This window comes from Ixodes scapularis, unplaced genomic scaffold (genome assembly GCF_016920785.2).
Source record: "Ixodes scapularis isolate PalLabHiFi unplaced genomic scaffold, ASM1692078v2 PGA_scaffold47__10_contigs__length_4178495, whole genome shotgun sequence".
Classification (NCBI taxonomy): Eukaryota; Metazoa; Arthropoda; class Arachnida; order Ixodida; family Ixodidae; genus Ixodes; species Ixodes scapularis.
In genome coordinates, this window is record NW_024609876.1 from 2,801,031 (window position 1) to 2,825,848 (window position 24,818).

Below are 24,818 nucleotides of genomic sequence, written 5' to 3' on the forward strand. Positions count from 1 at the left end.
CAACAAATGCTCATTATACTAAGTTTTTTTTTCAAAATCAAAGGGGTCAGGCAGGTTAAACAGATTTAAAAGCAATTTTTGGAGCAGAAAAATCCGGATTTTGGAGCAGCTTAGGAGCACAAAATTCTTGTTTTGCAGCAGCAATTTATGCATTTTGGAGCAACTTGGAAGCACAAAAATCTCCAGTTTGGAGCAGATTAGGAGCAGAAAATGTTAGAGCAGCTTATTAGAAATCGTAATCATAAAAAAAATCTAATATAAATCACATAAATCAAATTTCTCTTTTTTAATCATTATTTTTGTCCACCCTGGTTCCAATAAGTCATCAGCGCTGATATGCGCCAAAATAAAATATAAAAGAAAAAAAAAAAAAAGCGGAAAAGGCAAACGCGAGTTTTATGCGCATAGATGAGGACAGGAAACACAAGTTTGCTGCAAAGTTCGGTGGGCACCAGGTACCTCAAGCTTATACGAACTGGTGCCAAAGCGCAATTGGAGTGCGAAACTTTTTAAAGCGGTGATTTGAGAGCAAGCACGGTTTCCCAGAACCAGACATCGATCAGACGCTCGTAGAAAGCCCGTGCAGATAGAAAAAAAACACCCCACAAAAGTGAGCAGCATAGGCACACTAAATATGGGCGTGCAACTGATTCATTTGATTGCTCACGCACTGGAAGCACGTATGTGATAACTGAAAGTACTCACGGCAATGGCGCCGTCCATTTTGACGAGATTACGGACACGAATCAACAATTACACAATGGAGGCGCTCAATAGCACTTTTAAGGAAAGGTCTACTCTCGGAACAAAAGAAATACTTAGGTTTGCTCATCTTGATAGCCTGTGCGTCGTACCACCCGCCAGACAGCGAGACCGTGTGGTAACGCACTGTTAGCATACAGTCACAAATGACAGTGGAAGGTAGTAGGAAAATCGGGAAAAGACCACGTATCATAGGTATAGAAGGGTACTACAGCTGAAATCTTCGAATCCGGCGGTTGCTTGCGCCACCCTGTACCCGTGCCGTGTACTTTACTACGATGAGATTAAATGCTGCCAACCAAGCTGTCGTTTCCCACTAAATCTAGCGCCACCACAAACTTTTTTTTTTTTTTTTTGAGAGTGTTGCCATAGTGCAGTGTGGCGCAATTTCGACCGGTTTCGCGTTTTTGGCGCAGCTAGGCACAAAAAATTGGGTTTGAGTCAAAATAGCGAAATCGGCGCAGAAGTCACACCCCTCAAATCATTTTATATGAGAGATTTTTTTAAATGGTTGATGATGTCAATGATGATTTCTGATGATACAAGCCTTTTTGTGCGCTGCCAAAACGAGCAATTTTTAAGGCGTGCTGTGCATGATAATTTTCTTTTACATGCGGATTATGAACTGGGTGCCGACTATCTAAGAAAATGTTTTTTGTCGAGCAAAATTTGCCCTTGCCGACTATGCACTGAGTGCTGACTGTGGTCCAGGAAATATGGTAACATAAACCAAATGACTCTGCAAACCAATGTTATTTTTCTTCAACACTTTGACAGTGGTTGCCGTACACGTACAACGGTGGATACACATTTGAAAGTGCCCGCCTAAACGCAAAGGCACGCACACCGCAGGAGCTGTCGCTATTTGTTTTGTCTTTGGCAAACTATAATCGTTATGCTAGCACGGTGGTTCGCCTTGCTGAGGCTATTTATAGTCTTCATATTAGCAGTGATGTGATTGGTCCAAGTCATTTTGGAGCACCTTCTGGAGCAGCCAAACAATAATTTTGAAGCAGAAAAAAACACTTTTGGAGCATAAAAGCATGCACTTTGTTTTCATTTATACCAGCACAAATATTATGCTAAAATTCATGTGTTGGCCTGTCCCAATTAAAAGACATTATTCCCTTTGCCTTACCACTTCTGTGCACTCTTCTGTTAGCATCAACTCCATGGAAGGTTTGAGCTCCTCAAACACAAAACTAGCTCTTTAGACGCCTGCAAAAACACCAGGCACTTTAACGAGGTGCTGACTGATGAAGGAGGGTATGAACTGCTGTGAATGGTAATTTTAAGCACGGAATCAAAGGAAAATCAAATGCTATATTCCACCAAAATAATGTCAGAATAGACTAATTTTTAGCACCCAAATTCCTGTTTTGCTTAAGTTCTAAAACTTGCAATAAAACTGTGAGTCTTAATTAAAATAAGAACGCTTTTGTCATTTGATAAGGACATCAATGACAGTTCACATGTCAAACTTCATAATAACAAAAATTAATGTGAACAATAAATATTCACATTAAAAATATTGCAAAAAAGACTGGACAAAAAGACGAAGAAGCACACAGGACAAGTGCTATGGTAACTAAAGTTTAATGAACGCTTCCAACTTTGCTATCGCTATGCACGCGCGTCTGCCTGTTCAAAAGGTTAGCAAAACAGAATTGTTTTTTGCAAACTTTTGTTCCGCTAACCCTGTAGCCTCGATACCACCTCATACACAATGAACAAGCTAGGCTGAGGCTATAGTTGGGTTTTCCAGTTCTGCTATAGCCAACATGGCCACCGTCGGCCCATTCTTATTCCAGTTTTTCTCGTGGTCAATGTTTTTCGAGTGCGACCACGAGAAGAGCAGCTGTCTGCTGCTCTTACGGTCTTTGAGCGCCAAGGTTTTTTTGCTGATAGGCTTAGTATTGAAGCGAGCTTGGTGGACTAAACATTGTCTCCAAATAGTGCCAAATTGCATCAACTTCAACTTAACTGTTTGTGCCAACAAAGCACAGCACCATGATAAAAACAAACAAACAAAAATACAAGTGAAAAGTGAATATAAAGTGGAAGTTGCACGAGAACTTAAAATTGACATCAGGCAAGTGGAAAGTGCACAATACGCAGCGGAATATGCGCAAAAATTTGATATTTTGGCTGAAATCAATTTTTTAGACCACTTGAGCATTTGGACAATTTAGGGGTCCCCTCAGAACCCAAAAAATCAATTGGCGACTGTAATCAAGCGTAGTATAAAAAAAGCTTCAAGTTTCGGGCTGTCAAATTTTTTACGCTCACCCAAGACAATGATTTCCAAAATCTGTGCTGCTAAAGTTATCTACCCAGCCATCAGGTGCAATCCTGAGGAGTCTTGTAAAACCAAAAACTGGCGTTTCGGCTACCGAGGTGTTTACCTCGAAGAACAATAAGGATACAAATTTTATTGCAAGTTTCGTCAAAATAAATTTTAAAGCAGCCTGCGACACAATTTTTTATTCAATCCCAACAGAAAATTTTTCCCCAACCACAGGAAAATGATGCTATTAGATAACTCTCCACCCAGGTATTTAATTGTGCTGCAAATCTAAAGACATACCCTACCTAGCTGCCTCTTTGTGGCAGGTGACAACATGCCTAGCCAAGTGGACAAATAGATTGACGACCCGTTAAAACCGATAGTCTAGCGTTCACATTTGGCTCTGGCAAACGCCCCCAACCAGATACGAACAGTACCTTCAGCAAAAGCTTGGCAAAAGCTCGGCGAAAGCTCAGCATATGCTCGGCAATGGCTCGGCAAACGCACGGCACGCCAATTGGAAACACTTCAAAGAAACTTACGGCGCCGATGGCAACCAACTTGTCAAAGTGGTGGATGTAGACGTGGACAAAGACCCGGAACAGACGCGCCAGAATCTTCTTGCAGGTGGGTACAAAGTTGCGAGGGAACCGGACATCTGCGTGCACAGAAACGTCCGGTCTTTAGAAACACGGTGGCGGGCTAATGTGTCCGACATTAGAATGCTTTGTTGCCAAACTTCCGTACAGTCCAGCGGTAGACGCGAGGCATGAACGTGAAACTTTAAGGAGAATGCAAAGCAATTTTAACGCAGAATGTGTTTAAGGAAGTGCCATGGCACGCCCCAGAAACCGTTTAGGAAATGTATAATGCCAAAGTCCCATTACAGCGACAAACAAAAACAACCAACACGAACAAGCCTTCAACACATGCAGCAGGCTCGCAATGGTACCTTTGGCAGGCTTTTAATCGTTCGGTGCTCGTCAAGTAAGCACTAGTGACTGCAAGCCTGCCAAAGGTACCCTCGTGCGCGCGTGTTCTACAAGGCCTTTCAAATCGCAAAAAAATCTGGTTCGAGGCTTGTCACTGTCGGTTCTTCTTGTTTGTCACTCTAGTGGGACTTGGGCATTACACAAACTTCAGAGGACTGTCTGTACAAAAGAATGCATAATTAACAAAAAATTTTAATTATACGAGATGAAAGAACAAACTTACTATTTCCTCTTAATTATGCATTCTTTTGTACAGAATTATATGAGAAGAACAAACTTCTAAATGCGACCCGATGGGGATTGAACTCACGGTTACGAGCCCAACGCTTTACCACTGTGCCCAAGAGGAGACACTGAAGCTGAAAAACACCCGTGTACTCCCAGTTTGAATGCAAATGCCGGCATTCCCGTTCAAAGTGTGACTACAGACAAAAGCAGCTACAGCTTTACGTCTACCCACTAATCATTCCAAACAAAGCTCGGTGCTGCGACGTCCTCTCCTCCTCTCCTTCAGCTTATATCGGCATATCAAAGAAGAAAGTCTGCCACAAACAGCAAAGAACACTGTGAAACACATTCTGAGTACACCAACTTCATCCCTTGCATAAAGATAATTTTCTTTCAACACTCTTATGATGAAGCATGAAACAGGTATCTATTTCGCTTACACACACTGGTTTTTGCAAAGAGAGAGTCGATGCGGTTCAAGTTTGTTTCCTGAGCAAACTACCCAGCACCTGGACAGGGGGTAAAGGCGGGACTAGCGTCTGGCAAACCTTAAGAGCCGAGAAAAAGTGTGAGGAAGAGAGCGACACCATCTTGTTTCGTAAATCATTTACCTCACTGTTTCCATAAGGGACTAGTTCTGTTGTTATGACATCTAGTGAACTTATCAGTGATGGAAGTGGCATTTGACCCTTTGGAGCAGGTTCTGTAGCAGGCAAAATATTCGTTCGGAGCAGCCACTGACACTTTTGTAGCAGATGCCAAGGTCTGTTAGCATATCACTCAAAAATAAAAAAAATAATTGATTGCATTGCTAAATAAGTTTATATATGATAATGACAAAGGGTTTCTCGTTGATACTGGGGCATACTACTTATTACCTTTTGTAATAAGAACAAATAGGTGACAAAAGGTACATAGAGCTTTGTTTTTAGAAATAAGGCTCTGTTCAGAGTAGGTTCCATTTAAAATGGATACAAAAAAAAAAAACTGATGAGAAATTAATCACACTTTAGTTAAGATAAAGCCGTTTACCCGCAGTCTCTGGCTTTTTTCAACCATGTATAAAGCCTCCCTCGCACTTTTACACCCGATTTATACACCCAGTTTATTTAGCCTGTATGTATTGTTTCTCTAAAATTCCACCAAAAACCAACATAATCGCTAACACATCTATCAGCAAAAATGTGCCTGTTAAATTTGATTGTTACCAAACTCAAGACTTGATAATTAAAAACTGAAAAAAGCCACCCAGAAATATTATGAAAACCTACTCTTGCGCTTACATTTATTCAAATAAAGCACCGCGTTTTTTTTTTTCTTTTTTTGACGCAGCATTTGGAAACAAGATCATATAATCGAGATCAAAGAATGTGGACCTGCAATATAACTGAGCATAACTTACATGTATATCGTGCTAAACCAGACGCTCACCCATGCCAGCAGCTACTGTTAGCACTTCGGTGCAAGGCGGTGAAGCTCGACGCGCATGGGCTGGTGAAAGGCGCCACGGAGGCATACGGCAAACATAACAATCGAGTGATTTCACCAGGAGTACAAGAGCCTGGTTCTGTCCTATCGCAGCAGCCGCCATCCTTCTATTCTGCAAAAGTTTTCTCGCAACTTTTCGGCTCCTGACATCGCAGACATCTTCTGAAATACTAGAGGACGTCGATGATGAAGCCGCCAGCGCATCAACCGGCCAGCGGGGTGGTCGAGCAATCTTAAAACTTTGTTTTACCTCAATATAAAGCACAGCCAACGTTACGAGTCAATGGGATTAGCCAAACAACGTCAAAGCGCGACATCGAGGTCATCTGACTATCTTCCTGTACGTGTCCTTTCGTCGACTAAACCAATCAAAGGCAGCGAATGTCTCGTGAGTTGCACTTTTACTATGTGTGTTCGTCTTGTACATGCTCGAGCCGTCGACTGTGCTCTGACCTTAGATGAAACAACGTATATGGTGAGTAGAGATGCTGTGAAATACATATTTCTACCGTTTTTCTTTCTTTCTACTTCTTTAAATATTAGGGTCAACCAATAAGAAAAATATATAAATTTTTCTTTTTGCCCATCTCGGCGCAGGTGTGGCGCAATTCTTAGCCAAAATGGCACTTCGGCGCAAGATGTAGCAGACTTTCGCTCACGGCGCAATTTGGCACAAATGGTGCAGCACTTCTATCACTGACTTATTAATGTTCACAATGACAGTGTTGGGAAGTACTTGAAGTACATTTTACTTAAAGTACCACTTTAAGTAGGTTTATAAAACTTGTACTTTACTTGACACATATTCTCTGAGTATGTTCTTGTACTTCTAAGTATTTTTTTTCTGGTACTTTCCAAAGGAAGTACAACTCCTGACTTCAAAGTACATTTGCCCAATTTGGACATGTTAAATTTGTATCACAAAACAATGCTTTGTCAATTCTGAAAAAATACTGGGAGGTATATTCTACTCTCACCAGAAAAGTGAGCAGACGACGCATTGCTTCGTTTGTTCTGGGGGCGGCTTTCCCGTAGCTTTTTGAACTTTCGCTACTTCTTGCTCGGTCAGGGCAAGCGAGGAAGTTAAAACTATTAGGAGAGGACAATTAATCGTAACGTGACAACCGAAACAATGGTGCGAAAAAATTAGACTTTAAAGTCGAAGGAAAAAACAACAGAGGAAAACATCACAATGTTTTGACAGATTCTACAGCGTCTTTTTCTTCGACTTATAAGTTCCTTAATTTTTTCGCACCATAATCTTTGGTGTCACATTATGATTAATTATCCCCGGTTCGACTGCACAATCACTTTTTTTTTGTTAAAGGGATGATGAACCAAAATTTGGATTTCAGAAAACAATGCAGGAGCTGTAGACGGGATGCTAGAATCCCTACAACACTACTTGTAAGGCTGTATCTCTAGCCTTGTGCAAGTAGTGGATTTTGAGTTCAAAGTGAATTCGAAGCGAATAGTGGTTTTGGCCGAATATTTTCGAATCGAATATCAAATAGTTTTTCCACGCCTTTCACTATTATAACATAATACTTAGACAAAACCCCAGCGAAACTTGTGAAGGTTGTTCCACCTAATCATTTATAAGCCAAGTTTAATCTATCTATATTTATGAACTGTGACCTCAGAAGTTCTGATGTCTCGGGATGGTAAGTAAACAACAAGTCTAACATAAAATGAATCCAATGGAAATGGCCAACTATACCCAATTGAGTGAATTTACAAATCTTAAATATTTTTTTTCTTAAATTTAGAGGTAAAAAAGAATGACTCGTGCACGATGAACGCCGGTTGTAAGGGCATCTCTGCCCAACATATATTCTTGCAAAACAGTCAGTTTAATTTTAAAACATTTACTACAATGTAGATACTCTAAAACCCTTAATTTTCGCAAATATCGCGAATTGAAAAATTCGCAAAACTTAAAGGCACGCAAAAATTTTGGTCTTCAAGAATTTCAATGCAGGTCTCTGGAATTCGCAAAATTTAGTGGCCGCGATATGTCCTCTGTGACCGATTCGCGAAAAATAGGGGCCCCGAAAATAAAGGGTTTTACAGTATACACATCCACAAAGTTTCCTTTTATTTTCATATACAGCGCATGCACCATCCCGCTTTGAATGTATGGTTTTCGTCCAAACACGCAACTGTGATATTCATACTTTTCCAAGTGTTTATCGCGACAGGTTACTCCGTTGAGTGCGCTTCTTACCGAGCACCGATGCAATGCAGAGAAGCAACACCCGCGAAGCTTGCTTCCGCGGGTATTGCTTCTCCGCAATGCACCAGTGCTCGGTAAGAAGCACACTCAACGGGGGTAACCCACCGCAATCAACACTTCGAAAAACGCGAATAGTGAAGTTCTTCTCGAAGCGAGTATCGAATAATATATTATTCGGAACTACTATTCGAAATTTCGAATATTCGCACAACCCTAGATATCTCGAATAGACAGCCAAATTTTCGGAAAAAGAGGTTGGGACTGAACGAGGCCAACGAGACGCGTGACATCAAGATATCACGTTTCCTCCTCTCTTCGTTTCGCCCCCCAAAGGCGGCGTGGCGGAGAAGACGCGAAGCCGTTCCCTCTCCTTCTCGGAGAAACAAGACGTAAACATATCTGTCAAATGCGCCTCCTTTTTTTGAAAAATACGGTCATCCATTTAAAATATCACTCTACGAGAGGATTGCTTGTGGAAGCTACAGGGCTGACATTGTGCTCTCTCCTAGGACATTTAACCCCCTTGGGTGGAACCAGCTACTACAGGCGGCAACAAATTTAGAAGTTGGAGGGACTTCTGAATTTGGCGGCATTTCTGAAAATAACTACTCTGTGGCCACCTGAGTTTATCCAATATTTGCTGCCATTTCCGAAAATAAGTGATGAACCCCCGATTACCCCTGGGGCAATGCATACCAGTTAAAAAACACTGTATATATACCGTATTTACGCGATTCTAAGCACCCCTTTTTTTTTGCGCCTGTGATGCACAAGTAGGGGGGGGTGCTTAGATTTGAAAAATGCCAGAATCTCACCAATTTTACAGTAGAAATACAAGTTTATGTTACGGCAATGCAAAAGTAGATCATACACTGGAATTCCAACAAGCATGGAAGAGAATTCCAGTCTACTAGATATCCACCACGCTCACTCGCTGTCACTCGACGCGCTCGACGGCGAGTCGTCAGTGCCACTGCTCGAGCTGCCGCTGGCGTTGCTCTCGGTGTCCCACAGGACATCGTCCTCAGACCCGTCCATGCAGTTAGTGATGCAGCATTTCTTGAAAGATTTCACGACGACTTCGGGTTGGACCCTCTTCCATGCGTCCGATATCCACATCGCAACGGTTGACGCGGAGGCTTTCTGCAGCCTTCCAGTTGGCGTCTTCTTCCGGTCGGGATTGCGAATCCAGTCTTCGTATTCCTGCCGCAAGTTCTCCTTGAATGGCTTATTTATCGAGACGTCAAGCGGTTGCAGCACTGGCGTCATCCCGCCCGGCACAACTACGAGATCGCAGTTGCAGCCTCCGAGCTCTTCTTTCACCTCCGGGGTAAGGTGGCCGCGGAACGCGTCGAGCACGAGCATCGACTTCGTTCCCTCGAGTGCGCCGAGCGATGCTCCTGGCCGTTGCTTCCAGACAACTTCAATCCAGTCGAGCATTAGGTCACTGGTCATCCAGCCCTTCTCCTGGACTCTTACAACGACGTCCGAAGGAAAAGTTTCATTCTTGGGCATGTTCTTTCGCTTTAGAATGATGTACGGAGGCAGCTTCCGGCCGTCAGCTGTAACGCACAGCATCACAGTGACACGCTGTTTCTCATAGCCGGTTGTTCGGACTCGAACTTCCCGGGCGCCGACTTCATTCACCGTACACGTCCTTGGCATGTCGATGTAGACCGGAGTCTCGTCGGCGTTGCCGATTTGACCAAGGACATAGTGGGACTTCCTTCGGAGCTCCATTACGTATTGCTGAAATTTCACCAGCTTATCTTCATAGTCGAGGGGGAGCTTCTGGCATGTTGTTGTGTGACGTCTTAGAGAAAAGCCGTTCCTTTTCATCATGCGTTCAACCCAGCCTCGACTGGCGCGGAACACGGCACGGGATATATTCATCCTTGTCGCGATCTCCAGGGCTTTTGTTTGCATTGCGTCAGCGGTGACAGCGAAGCCGCTGCACCTTTCGCTGCGGACAAACTCACACAGTTCTTTTTCTAGTTCGGGGTGACGGCCTCGGCGTGGTCCAGTAAACTTCTTGCGTGTGGTAGCACCCTTGAAGATCTGTTCCCGTGCTTTCCGCCACCGGATCACGCAAGCGCGGTCAACACCGAATTGCTCAGCCGCGTTATGGTTGCCGTTCTCCTCCGCAAACAAGATCGCCATTCTCTTGAATTTTAGCGTGTAGGAGCTCCGCTTCGCACTCATGCTGATCAAACTCGAACCACTTCTTAACAAGACAGCACACTAGCAAAACGGGCGACAGTTGGCGACGGGCAGCGGCGCAATGGCGTAATCTAATCACGATGGCGGACGCGCGTGGCGGCCGTGGCGGCTGCGATGTGGTGCGACAGTCGTGGAATATGTGCCGCCATCTATCCACCGGTGCTGAAACTGAGTATACGACAATCCGCAAGTCTCGCCGCGTGCCCGCGTGCCGGCGCTCGGACGCAAAAATGGGGGTGCTTACATTCGCGTGCAAACTTTTTTTTACCGTTCCGACTGGAGAATTGGGGGAGGGTGCTTAGAATCGAGGGGTGCTTAGAATCATGTAAATACGGTAGTGTAATGAAAGGGAATACAAAAGTATTGTGTTAAAAAGTGCTTGTACTTTACTTTGAAAGTACATTCTATTTGTAGCATTTTATTTCAAGTACATTGCACCCAGTGTACTTGCTACTTTACTCAAAGTACATCACATCCCAGTTACTTTGCACTTTAGCTGAGGCACTTTTTAGATGTACTTTACCAAACACTGCTCAATGATTGTATTTATGTTTTGTATTTTATACCTGTTCTTCATTGTTGTATTTACGTCCGACATTCCTTCATTCTTTTATTTTATTAATATGGGTAGTGGTGCATAATGAGTGCTTTGTTCACTTTTTTGTTCACTGCTCCCCTTTACTTAATGCTCTGCTGGGCCTTTAAGGGTGCAATAAACAGAAGAGCAAGAAAAGAAAGCAGGTGATGCATTGAGCGTGCTTGTTTCGTTGCAACATAATCAAATGGTTCGAGTTAGTTGAGTGCTTGTCAACTTCAGTTTTTCCTCGTACAACGCACGACCGCAATGTTCTCTCGTGTAACCAAGCTAAATATTGCGGCAAAGGCAGTGGCAACGCAGAATGCACCGTGTGTTGCTTCGCGGTGGCTGTGTACAGAAGAGCCCGGTACACATTTTAGGCCTCGACGGTGCAAATTTTGTCGCATGTGGAGTCTCCGAAAGATTGCGCCTGAAGCTAGCGCCCGATGAATGGAACACAAAACTCGCACCTCTTGGGGTACCCCTGCCTTGACCCAGTTATGTCACATCTCCCCGTGCCCTGCCAAGCACACGCTCTTCCGTCTCTCGCACACTCTCCCCCATTTGTGCACTGCTTAACACCTCCCGACAACAAGGATGTAGTGCCGCATTTTCTGCGTCGCCCACCAAAACCCGGCCCCGCCAGTGTTTGGCCAGACTCTCAATCGGCGTGGACAACCAGACCAGTGCAGCACTTGTGCTATGCTCTTTGTTGCGAGGGTGTGTTACCGCAAACCGCTAGGCGACAGCCACGTAACACGCTCCGCAATAGAAAGACTAAGCGCCGACCTTCGGAGCTGTCGTTTGCGGCCTTTTCGCATTACCTGTCATACTCTGGGCCCACCCAGGGTCCGTCGGTAACACCGACGACAAACAGTTTCCTCTAAATTTATTACAAGAATTGTAAGCCCCCGAAGGTCGGACTGCAGCATCGCCGATCCAGAACCATGAAAGAAGGCTCGTCTCTCGGTACGGCGATTGGAACGCGTCTGCGACTGGTCTGTTTGGCGTCCTATTCCTCCCTTGCATCCAAAGCGGTACCCAAGTGGCCACAAATGACCGAGTGCGGTGCTGTCGGATGTCACGACTTTGGCACTTGGGCGTACAAGTTCGGGAAGAAAACGCAAGTAGACGCAAGCGTCGCTGTCGTCGGACCGCGGGAGCTTCCATGACTGCCGAGCTGGAGGGCGACCCACAGAAGAATGGGCGTTTGCTACATTCGCCGCAGTTGCCAGGGCAACATACGACGGCGGGACACTTCTGTTACGCCATTGGGCGGATTTCGAGCGACCACGATTTGGACGCAGTAAACGCACAGGTTGGAGACACCTTCCAGGCACCGTTCTCTTGGCGACAGACGAGCCGTTCGGCCGTCGTGCTTGTTGTGGCAAGGAGAAGGTGGGTAGGTGGGTAAGTTCTCACCCATGGTGACGGGAAAGATGTCCTCGTTGTTGATCTGCGCCTCCACCCAGTCCATCAGGTGTGAGATGTACTGGGGCGCGGGCAGCGCCGTCGGCTTCTTGTACTTGTGTCCGTCTGCCCAGAGGTACTCGAACCTGGGGCACCAAGAAACAACCGGTTAGAAGACATCCGTTGACTGAAGGCGTTTTTATTCTTTAAAACGAGGGACGAGCTGCCTCCTGTCGAAAAAAAGAGATAAAATTGTTGAGTAAAAACAGTGCGAAAGAGATCAGGGCAAAAAGGAGGAATTGCACAGGACAGCGCTTGTCCTGTGTAGTCCTCCCTTTTTGTCCTTGTCTCCTTCGCGCTGTTCTTCTACGATGAACTCGTACCAACTAGCCCAATAGTTCATACTACTAAGGACGAAACAGGACGTGCACACTCCACTTAAAAGGAAAAACCAAGTACCGTTAGTCGTCGTTGGCTCAAGTACTAGAGTATCATGCTTGTTCCCGAGGAGGATGTGTTACTTAGCTCGATAATCACAGTCTACTTTTTCTGTAAGTTTATGAGCTCAAGAATTTGGCATCTAGAATGATTGTTCTAGTGCTTGTCAAGCAAAGCGAGAACTTAGATGACGTTGTCATATTCTTTTGCTGGCTAATCCGCGTGGCGCTTCCGAGTCGTGAGGAGAAAAAAATTACCCTTCCGTTTGCAAAACAAAACAAAGTTGTTACTTCATTACCGATAAAAGTAACGAGTTAGTATAAGCAACGGCACGGCTATCGATGCATTTCATAAGGGTCTAGATAAAACATGCAAACGAGGTCTCACAAACCAGGTTCCTAGGAGCTCGAGTGTTCCCCAAAGTACTCAGCGGGTACTCAAATTATTTCGAGCCTTCTTGGCCCTAGGTAAAGTGCTACCCCAGTGTAATTAGTGCAAGTGAAACATTCACTGATGCGTGACTACTTTCCAGATGCTTTCACGACGCCTCCACCTAGCTCCCGAGTACGATGTGTATTATTCTTAACAAAGTCCGTGAGCTGTCAAAGGCTCCTCGAGATAAAAAAAATAAGCGAGACAAAGTGTATAATAGTTGATGAAAAAAAATATCTTCCAAAAAGGCAGCAGTGAACTTCCAGTGCTTCAGCATTAAAGAGGACAGCTGAATTCCTTCGAATGATGGAATCTTTTAATCAAGGAATGTGCGTGCAAAATGTGTACCATTGCCCAATAGACGGTACAGGCAGGAAAAGGTGTTTCATTCTTTTGTCATTCTAGTTTGTCAAACAAACCGTTGCGAATCTCGTCTTGCAAGCAACATATTGGCGGTAGGCTGCAGGTGCCTTATATTTTACAATTTATCAATATGCTCCTTTTAGAAATATTATGTGAAAAGAAGTAAACTGATCTGTGGACATTGCATGTAGTCCGAGTGAAATATTAGAAAAACCACTTATTTTCGGACTGTTTCCGACTCATAAGGTTTCACAGAATTGTATCCCAGCGTTATATACATTGTTCATTGCATGAGGAACCAACGAAAATGTTTCGCATTGTTTGAGGCTGCCATTAATGCACGCTAACTCCTAAAACTTGAACCGAGGGCTACAACCTGAGAGAAATCTCACACTGACTCGGCTGATTTCAGGCAGACTAATATAATCCTTTTCTCCAATAAACTTGACAATGTATTTACTTTCTCAGAAGAAAGACTGCTGAAGTCAGAGTGAACAAAATATATCATAGAGTTGTGACCCTCGTTCAAGAACAGTCATTTAAAGAAGCCAGGGAAACATTTCAGTATGAAAAAACAAATGCCTGCGGCACGAAACACCGGAGGAGAGGGACTTACTTGGGTCCGCCGGACATCCTTGGACAGCTCTCTTCCGTACAGTAGTCCGAGATGGTTCCATAAATGAGATTGATCCGGTTGAAGAAGTCCACCACTGCGCAGAGTGTACAGGACAATCAATTCGCTGGTTCGGAGACAAGTCACGACAATCATAATAAACAAGGTCACAAGACTAACGATCTTGTCGTTTGTATGTCGTTCTGTGCGTGCTGTTGTCTTCAGCATCATCAACTGATGGCAAATGTTTTGTATTGTCTTTCATAATATGTATGTCGATCCTTTGAAGAAATGGCACTGGAATCGAAGGATCAATATTTTATGTGACTCGTAAAGGGAAGCGTTTTATCAGATTATCTTCAAACTTTGGGTGGGCGCCAGGGGTGGATCCAGAACTCTGTTTTGGGGCGGGGGGGGGTGCAGAAAATTTTTAAGGATACTAGTCTCCCAAATTTTCGTGTGCACCGGGGGGTCCACCTATGTCAAATTGCCCTCCAAGAAGGGAGGGGGGTCGACTTCGTTTGAGGGGGGGGAGCGGCTGCTTTCGTCGCGCCCCCTTTTGGATCTGCCCCTGGTGGGCGCCCACCCAGTATTGTACGTCGAAAAACATCCAAAATTCCTTGCTAGCATGTTTGGTACGAAAGAGTGATACTTGAGAGGTGACGAGGAGATTAAATGGCATGGGCACCAGTAATGCAGAATGTATCCTCCGTTCGCTTCAAGAGACGTTGCACAAACCAACTCGGTCCGCATTTTGTGCCTCAATGGCGCTAACGCTGCCACGTACGGTCTCCCAAAGAAGGCCCTGCCAGAGCTAGTGCTCTGACGCAAGTGGAAGGCAGAGTTTGCGTCCCTGGTGGACGCACGTCCATTTGGACTCCACTTTTTCGTATCTTCGCGTTTCCTTCGAAGCACGCACTAATTTTTTCGCACTCGCCCCTTTGCGCACTCTCTCACCACGAGTGCAAGCGCTTTCGCCTGACACCTCCTATTAGAGGCTGTAGTAAGTAAAGGTAGACTAATATAGGAAATGAAACTTCGGCCAAATTTTTCATTTTAGTTTTCCACTCGTTTTATATCTGTATAGTACGAGGTCCCTCTTTCTCATCTATTGACCTCTTTTCTATCTAATATACTATTTTAAAAAGTGTGCGCCGTCTAGTAGTTGCCACCCAGATCGTCCGAGTCCGCCGTCGTTCAGGCATGTATCTCGAGCGCGTGCCGGACGCGAGGCCCGCGTTGACATTCAGCGCTAATTCGGCTTGCATCAAAAACGACTGCGACGTCAGCGGTTGGCGAGGACTTGGACCCGATCGCCTCCTTCGTGCCGGAGAGACGCCGACCTCCTACGTCGCTCTCCAAACTTTTGACTATTGTAATTTTCCGTTCCGTTCATTTGCCGCCGTAACGAACCGACAACAGGCGTCGGTCGACTTTGTCGTTTGATAAACGCCTCTCTCGACAGCTACCCAAATTAAATGCGGAAGACAATACGAGTGAAACAAGTGGTCATTTTGTGTGTTATAAAGAAGTCGGCAATAACGAAATAGCGGCTACAGCAAAGTGATCACGATTTCCCATTCCCTTTTGCACTTTGTTAACCGAAGTCAGTTATAACAAAATAGCGGATATAGCGAAGTGATTTCTGATTCCCGTAGACTTCGTTTTAACTGGTCTTGACAGTAACTGGTTCGACAAATGCATTAATCAGTTAAGCAGTTCCACGAGGCGTGTGATTGGAACGACATCCCTAACTGACCCCGCAAATGATGACAACACTACGAGGCACCATGCTCCAAACAAACCGTTGCTAGGGCCGTCGCTACGGACAAACTCACAGACGCTCGACACGGAATTAGAATTTGATAAAAAAAAGTAAATAATTTTTGGTAAGCATTTCGTCTTCTCAATATCTAATAGTAAATACTTTTTCTATCGTTTCAGTGCCATATCTTGACAATAAAAGCCTGTAACAAAAATTCCAATTTTTTTGTTTTTTTGTTTAGAAGACGACACGACATGATGGCTTCGTGTCATCCTTTATGATGGAGCCTGCAACTGTGTTGCATTAAGTTGGAAAGGGGTGATGATACTTTATATTCTCAGGAACAGCTTTCTATGGCATTTCGAAAGCGAAGAGTGCTCGTGCACGACCTGGATCGACGCTTGAGGTGCTCGAGCTAGCATGCAGATGCCTGCCAGAGAGGCTTCGATATTGCCATGACAAGAGTGAAAATGAAGTGCCGTCGCGTAATGATGATAAGTTACGACGACCACGCAAAGAGCATCGACGTCAAAGTGCGGGCCAGCACGGGTTTCAAATAGTTACGACGGCACAGAATGCACTTGATTCAGTGCACATCTGTGCAATCAAACAATCTATCCGTAACATGTATAAACTTGCCCGATGTTCTTCCGCAGTATACATTCTTTCGCTATTTAGGATCTTGCTGAAAACAAAAGAACCAAGAAATTTTTTTTCCCTGCTGTGGTGGAGAGTGTGTAAACAAAATTTGCAGTCTCGAACCAATTGTGTTGAAGTAAAATAAATTGGTTCTTCGTTGCGATGCACGTCAATCTGCAAACTCACAAGCAAAGCCTGGCGCTGCTTTGATATCATGTACTAAACCTACTAAACAGATGTTTCTCTCGCCGATGCAGTACCATAATTTTTTGCAGACGATCTCCATTTGTGCAATGATTTTCGTGATATAATATTGCACACGAATACCATTTCTTTTTATGAACCTGATTAGTTTTGTTAGACCCATCATGTTCCTAATAAATAAACAATCAAAATCATATCATTATGCGAATGACTCAAGCCGTTGCAGACGACATCGGTCATTCAACATGCCCTCGTCGTCTGTAGCAGGCATCTCGAGACATCTCGAGGACCGGAAGTTACCGTCGCAAATATTTAAGAAACAACCCATTCTCAGCAAACTTCTGTCGTAGTAAGTGTGAGATGTGAAATTCCTATATAGGTAGATTCTTTTTAGATGTTTAAATCCCATGTCTGATTTCTGAACAAACATTCTACTAGTCCTGTTCAAATTACGAACTTTAGTTATCCTATTATTATGGCTGTAATTATGTTCTACGGTATCTTATTTCTGCTTTTTCTAGTTGCTACATTAGGCAATCTTCTGTTCTTTCGCTTTCATACTAATATAAATATTGGTAATAGTGCATAGTGAGGACATCCTGTCACCGACTGTAGGGCAGCTTTACAAAACGCCTTTTCACTTCCGCCAAGCCGTATGTTGCCATGTTTGTTAGTTTGCACGCAGGCGATTACGGTAGTCATTGTAGTCGTTTTTGGTGTTGAACACACAAGCACGGCGAGTGGCTTTGTCGAAAGTACTTGATAACTTTGACCGGGGACCTTATATGGGTCACATAAACCTGCAATTAGTAGGTATGCTTTGTTTCCTTTCGGTGGCATCTACTGGAGACGTTTTGGTGTTCAATTAGTCAACCTCTCGAGCGCCTCTGCATTACGAATGAAGACCTGTATGCATAGAGCTTGAGCACCAGGCGTTGCTCCTTCGTGTCGTCAACTCCTCCAGTAAACGCAGTCGATCATGGTGAGAAAGAACTCGAGCGAGCTAAAAGAACACTGCCTCCGCACAAAGAGAGACATGGGCGTAAGTTCATCGAAGTCCAAGAAATTTCGGGCCGGAATTGTGTCACGTGAATCCGCCCCGCAGTCAGCAACATACTCAACCGTCCAAAAAGGCAAAAAAGTGATCGTACCGTGGACGGCGAGCCAGTCGTTCATGTCCTCCCTGGGCGGGAGCCGCACGGCGTCGCGCAAGTTGAGCCCCGAGTTGAGGGAAGCCTGGGCCTGCTTGTGGAGGGAGTAGCGCATTGTGCCGGGCTCAAACTTCTTCTTGGGCCGGAACGTCTGCACCGACGACTGAGAACCCGTCACCCACCCACCGGCGTCAGCTCATGCAGGGCCTGGCAGACGCCCATCGGGCATTGGCGGGCGTCTGCCGGCGGGGGCAACTACGGTGGGTGGAACTACGGCGGGTGGAACTACAACAGGGGGGGGGAACTAGGGCAGAGGGAACTGTGGCAGGGGGACTACAGCCGAAACTATGAGGGAAACTATAACAAGAACTATGGCAGGGAAACTATGGCAAGATATATGCGAAGAGCTGAGGGAATTGCAGCAAAACTATGGCGGGAACTACGCCGATAGGGGAACTACGGTGCCCAGACTGCGTCTCCATCTCCAACCGGCGTGTTTATTGCGTCTTTATATTTGTCCCCTAGATTTCCATCTGGTGGTGTCACAATGTTGTAATGCTGCGGTTCACCATGAACCTGGTGGTGGCACACAGCTGATGTGCCAGGGATCTGACACAATGCCGAGAACCTCGCACCATGCACGAGCGAGATGCCACCGGGCAAAAACTGAGGTACGGTACACACACCAGCTGGAGACGCGTTTTGAGCATCGTAGTAAAAGCGGTTTTCGTAAACCGGCAGCTCAATCTAGGGGGGTCGTGTCGTTGCACATAAAAGCAAGCGTTAGTTGAGGTTTCCGTGACCTTCGATAGCCACTGATGCCGAAATTTAAAGTCTGAAGTCAATCAAGCTTATCGTCTATGCACCAGGAAACTGAGAGAGGAGGAGATGAAAGTGCATGGGGACGTCAGAACACCAAGCTCTGGTTGGAATGATTAGTGGGCAGACGAATCATTTTCCAACAATTTTCCAACAAAACAATTTCCTAAGCGCTTCCTCAACTTTTGTCTATACTGCACTCATGAAACGTGTTAGAACGCGGAATGCCGACACCCGGCTCTCGCATTCGAACGTTTCGACGAGTGCAGTGGACACAAAGGCAGCTAGCTTTAAAGGCCAGTTCACACATACAGCGAAGCGCTAAGTTAGCGCTATGTGAGTGCTCAAAGGAGCGCTCATGTGGCGCTTCCTAGCGCGTGATGTAGCGCTCAGTTAGCGCTTCAGTAGCGCTCTGTTAGTGCTTCAGAAGCGCTTTGTTAGTGCTCTGTTAGCGCTACAGAAGCGCTTTGTTAGAGCTCTCACGCTCCTTGTGCCGTGCTTGCTGCTGCAGAACAGCGCGTGCACGGCGATTCCTTTGTTGTTGTTTTTCCTTTGGCATTGAAAGAGGAGGAAGTAAAACAGCCGCTCTCCAAGCAAAGGGTCGGGCAGGCGACCCAGGGTCATGGACTTTGAGCGACTAATTGATTGGGTACGACCTCATCGCTTTCCATTCGATATGCATGACCCTGGTTTCAAAGACACGCAGTTAAAAATAACCGCCTTCGAAAGAGCTCTGTGTCTCGGTCCCTCAGCCTAGGAACAAGGTTCACCAGGTACCCGTTGGTATTTCGGTGGCGAAAGATTTCGCGCACCCAGAAGGCTATTCTGGGCGTTAAGCCGTCCACACACATATGCACTAATCGCGTATGTAAGAGCATTTGTCGCATTTCTATTTCAGCATCCCACATGTCCACCATGGTGCTGCTGATGCACACCCAACCACAGGAACCGGAACCGCAGTGCACGCGCTAATCTGCAGCACCGCAGTACAAGAAGCGCTAGCAAGGCGCTACTGGAGCGCTAACAAGGCGCTACTGGAGCGCTAACAAGGCGCTACTGGAGCACTAACAAGGCGCTACAGAAGCGCTAATCGCGCGCTGTGTTAGAACTAAGTCGTGTGCCAGGAAGCGCCACATGAGCGCTCCTTGGAGCGCTCACGTAGCGCTAACTTAGCGCTCCGCTGTATGTGTGAACAGGCCTTAAGTCTACCCACTAATCATTCAATCTATGAGGCCGGCGTTCTGACGTTCCTGTGTGCTTTCGCCTTCTCCTCTGTCTCAGTTTCTCGGCACATCGACATCAGATAGAAAAAGGATGCACGCAATCTGTTATGATTAGGCCGTTCCCACGGACAATGTGGGTTGTGCATTTGGGCATGTGTTTCAACACACCAAATGCATGGCATAAATGCATGTGCCATGCATTTATGTATGGTTGTGCATGTGTTTGAAGGTACCGTTTGCTTGTTCTGAAGTTCAACACAGAGCTCTTTATCTCTGCTTCAGGTGTTTCCCGAGCCCACACTACCACTTCATCTTACAATGCCAATTTGCTAAGCGCGTCCTCCACTATCCCGAAATCACACCCTTCCTCTGCGGTTTGTGACCGAGCAATACACTACAGTGGGAATAAACATGGACAGCAGTTTGCTGAAGTGCCTGGTGGGACGCAAAACATGCACCACTTGTGTGCGCAGGTCTACGCACATTACAACATGAATTCGAAATTGCAAATGGTTCGACTCTGGTTCCAATTCTTTCTTTTTTGTTTCAGGCAACTTCTTTCTTGCTTTATTTTGCAGCTTTTCCTTTGCTTGTTTTGTTTTTCAGTTACTTGACAGCCTGACAACCACCGCAATGGGCTTCGTTTTTTCCCAAAAAAATTCCAGTTGTCAGCCAGTGCTCGTTCCGTGTGGTTTTTAAACACACGTGTGTGTTCTGAGGGATGGACACTGTCCCGCCTGTAGATTCAAACTGTGTCGTCCTTCAGTCACCAGCCAGGGCTCAAATGTTAGCTCATAGGGAGTGGGAGCAAAAGCGAAGCCCATTTCTTAGACGAAAAACAAATATTCTAAATCAATAGTTTTACGGAGGGAAGTACCACTTCTCATGACGATGTATTCGAGTTGTAGAGTTACCCTGCAGAAAGACACGAAGCCCGTGTTTTCAAGCTCAAAAGCCGTTACAATTGCCTAGAAGTAATGCACTGTAATCTTCCCAATACCATATTTGTCAAGTTCGGAGAAACCAAACCCAAAATGTTTGGTTGACAATGAATTGACATGAAGATACCGTAGAATACCGTGCATCCGCCCATACCACCATTAAGCGCCCATACCCAAACTTGTAAAATTTGAGAAAATACGCACAGTACATTTATATGTAGAATCGATGACCGGACAAGCGCCCATCCCCCATTTTTTCATGATTATCTCAAAATCTTGAGTGGGCGCTTGCCCGGTATTTTATGGTAATGTCATTATATTTGTATTGCACTGCTCATGCTAGCGAGATACAGCTCGGTCTTGCTATCATTGCTGCCGTCCTTTGCTACAGCAAAATATTCCTCGTTTAAGTGCATTTTCTGGGATATTTTTCTGTCAATCGTACAACACTATGAGATGGTAGAAATTCGGGAGTCTCCCGGGTAATACAGGAGATTTGGCAGGTATGAAATACTGAGGAGTGCTATGCTGAGCTGCAGGGTCAGGAGAGTCCAATCAACAAACGTAAAACATCCCCTAAAGGAAATTACACAAAAGCTAGTTTGTGTGCCGCTATGACTTCTTAACAATTCAAATAACAGGTGCAGGTCACTTCAATAGCCCAACTCTACATAGAAAGTCTTTTCCTTACAGCCTGATGGTGGCACGATGCAGGTTCACGAAAGCAAAAATCTGATATCTTGTCATTTTTGTCGAAGCACCATCTGAATACCTTTTTGTTAAAATGTTCTTAGTGTGTACTTATTTAGCGTCGCACGGTTATGCCTTGACAAGCTCTTCAGCAAAGGCAGTGTGTTGTCCTTGTGATATCTAAAGCAAAAAAATTGGATCCCACACTACATTAAAAGGCAGAAAAATTGGAGGCCTGCCTTTTGGAATTCACCATTTTGCAAACAGGAAAAGTCATAGGCAATGGTGTGAATAAGTGTAAGTTTCATTCATTCTTTTTTAACAAGTTTGCTCACTGTAACACTGAGAGTCCCAGAATGCCCTAGAAAACAGGCAGATAGGACCACCTTGCATCCACACAAAGCACACACCTACTTTGAGATTCCTGTGTGGCTTGGCACAGATAACCTCTTATCTGCGTCAATCGGGGGCCACCCCCACATCTACCCAAAGCCTCGAGTAGCAAATGCATACTTGTCCAAGATAAAAACCAGATACGACGCATCTCACAACACGTGGCTTTTTGTAGTGCAGCCGTTTCCCATCCACACCACTCATATTTCAGCTGCATCACAACCAAATCTTAATCTCACTATCCTTTTCTTTCTAAAGTCTCCACAAGGTTTATTTCTTTTTTCTTTAATTTGTAGTTGGGAAAGTTGATTCCGCACATTTGTGAGGGCTGTAGACAATCATAGACAATCGTCCATTCTCCTCGACGCGAGCAGTTCACTGTAAGTGCAGACTGCAAACGAACCTCAGAAGCAAACTTCCTCGAACTTCCAAATGCAACCTTCCTCCAAAGAGAATTTTTAGCCGAGTCCCCATCACCGCACAACTTTTGACCAGGCAGCAATATCTCTCAACGGGCTTGTTTTGAGTCAACGGAAGTTTTGCCAAACTAAACACAAATGCCAAGAAAGATGGCCCTGTCAGAACAACAAACGAAAAGAACAAGTTCAGCCGTCAGCAAGAAAGAGTTCCCTCACTACGAGCTTTTTTTTCGTCATAGAAGCAATGAGAACGAGCGGATTGTTTTAGAAAGTGAGTTCCTCGAGCAACTGCTCACACGAGGAACACGTTCTACAGGTCCACACCCTCGCACCTCTGATAGCACTTGCAAGATGCAGGATGGGAGGGGGGTCATGACATGTTTGTGGTTAAGTACACGTCGCAAAATCTCCAGCCTGATTGGCCCTTTCGTCGCAAGACATAAGAGAGTGCAACGACACTGCCAAAATGCAACCCGGTTGCATTTTGAGAAAAAGCTAATCAGTCCCCACCTGCCGGTAAGAGAGATCCCCCCGTGTTGATGAAAAGTGTGCAAAACAATGCACATAAAGTGTTTAAGTTTGACTATTACACGCATGTGGGGAAATTTAGTGTGCCTAGATTTCAATGTTCACAACTGCTTGACCGGGGTCAGGCGGTTTACGGGCCGCGTTTGCAACACAAACTGAAAGAGGAGGTGACGGACGCATTGATTGTTCGCAAGCGTAGCCACCTCTCCACCTGCTTTTCTCCTCGCCACACGACAACGCAATGCAAGCACACTTGCGACCAATTAAATTAAAAAGGCGCTCCATGGTTTTAGCTGATCTCTCTCTTAAATCTAGGCTCTCCAGGAAATCGAATATGAGCTGATGCCTCTTGGTAGGGGGTGCAATGTATAACGAACTAACTAAATTATTAAAAGTATCTATATTACCTCTTGAGTAAAAATACATTGGCAATTATTCTACAAACTTCGAAACAAACTGTGGTATAAAGTATTTTTTCCTCAAAATCTGACATTTTTGTGTAGAAGTCTGGCAACACAGTTCAAAGTTTACAATGTTTACGCGCTAAACCAGCGAAGGGCATTTTGCACTCCCCGGCTGAGGATTAGTAATTCCGAACACCTGGTGATCTTTTGACATGCGACCGAAATCTCGGTTAAAACGAGCCTTCTCGGTAATAAGCCATATAATAATAGTGGGTAAGAGGGGTGGGCATCCTTCAACGAGAGACACAAAGCCATCGGCGTCGCTGGTTCCCAGAAGGAAGAAAACAAACTTCGTGGGAACGCGGAACACCTCAGTGCTACTAAATAATAATAAAAAAAAAAAAAAAAAAAAAACGTTGAGGCGGCGACGTGTGAGAAGAGCCCGAGCAGGAGCGACTTCGACGGCACCAGACTACGAAGTAGGGCGAGGGGGAGTTCGTGCTTATCGCGACCGACACGGCGAAGGTTGGATGATAATAAACTTCCCGCGGAGCCTGTTGTAACATACCGGAAGGATAAGAGAGAAGAATGAAAAACGACAAAGGCACGCATAAAAACGTGCCGCCCACTAACGCACGCAGTCTCCTTCCTTAGTTATTTCCCGTTCTTGAAAAGGCAGCCTTTAAAACAAAAAAACTATCCACAATTTTTTTTTTTTTTTTTTTAAAAAGGGGGGGGGGGGGGGGGGGCGATTTGAGGCAGTTTGAGGAATTACTACGCCTTCCTACGTACTGGATCGTTCTCCGGATTTTACAAACTGTCACACATTTAGGAAGGGACCACGAACGGGCCGACAGATATGACTCCCAACTGGCAACAACGTTTATTTAATGTATTCCATCCATCCATCCGGCATTTTATCTTTCACGATTATGTGCCCTCCCTAAACGAGTTCATCAACCTGTTCATCCTGACTTCGATCAAAACACAACCGAGGCCCCAAGAGCGAGCTCGGTGAAACAGTACGATCCTTCTCCCTTTACTCGCACGCTAGCATAATCGAACTAATCGTAAAAATGAACAAAAACTGCAACTACTCCGTGTTTTAAACAGCAAGTTGTCAAGGGCCGTTATGACCCCGAGCTAGGCCCGCGAGCTCGAGCGTCTAAACTACTTGTACCCGTAAAAAAGATAGAAAAATAGAAAAGTCTTTCCGTGAACTTTTGCAAAGCTCGGCACGCTCCAACGGTGTCAAAGACCCCTCTGGCGAACCGAACAGCCGTTGGTTGGCAACGGAACTACTGGCAATGATCGGCGGAATTCATATAGGCACAGAATCGCCACCGTTTTCACCGCCACCTCGATCAAGCTTGTCAGTGCGTACGAACAGCTGCTTATCGCAAGCACATGTTCAAGAGCAAGCGCTGCCACTACATTTTCTGTTTGGACCGGAATGCGAAAGTGCCCAGGGGCGTGCGAAGAAGTTATCAAAACAAGTCCGCTTCGGGGCTTTGACGATCCGTTTGTTTTGGAAGATAAGCGAGCGTAAAGACGTCGCGTCCCGCATTTTAAGCGAAAAACGCGATAGAATCTACG

At 45.2% G+C, this 24,818-nt stretch overlaps 1 protein-coding gene across 3 annotated transcripts in view; it reads right to left on the reverse strand.

The window, feature by feature from the left end:
- Positions 1–3,591: 3,591 nt before the first annotated feature.
- The window catches only part of LOC121837538 (MOB kinase activator-like 3), a gene marked incomplete at its 3' end in the record, with an annotated part of 21,514 nt that continues 287 nt past the window's right edge, over positions 3,592–24,818 (reverse strand). Inside the window, 4 exon segments of one of the 3 annotated variants that reach the window (XM_042293148.1) lie at positions 3,592–3,707; positions 12,213–12,346; positions 14,050–14,143; positions 17,806–17,968. In XM_042293148.1, coding sequence (XP_042149082.1) covers positions 3,592–3,707; positions 12,213–12,346; positions 14,050–14,143; positions 17,806–17,968 — 507 coding nt within the window. 3 annotated transcript variants of the gene reach the window in all.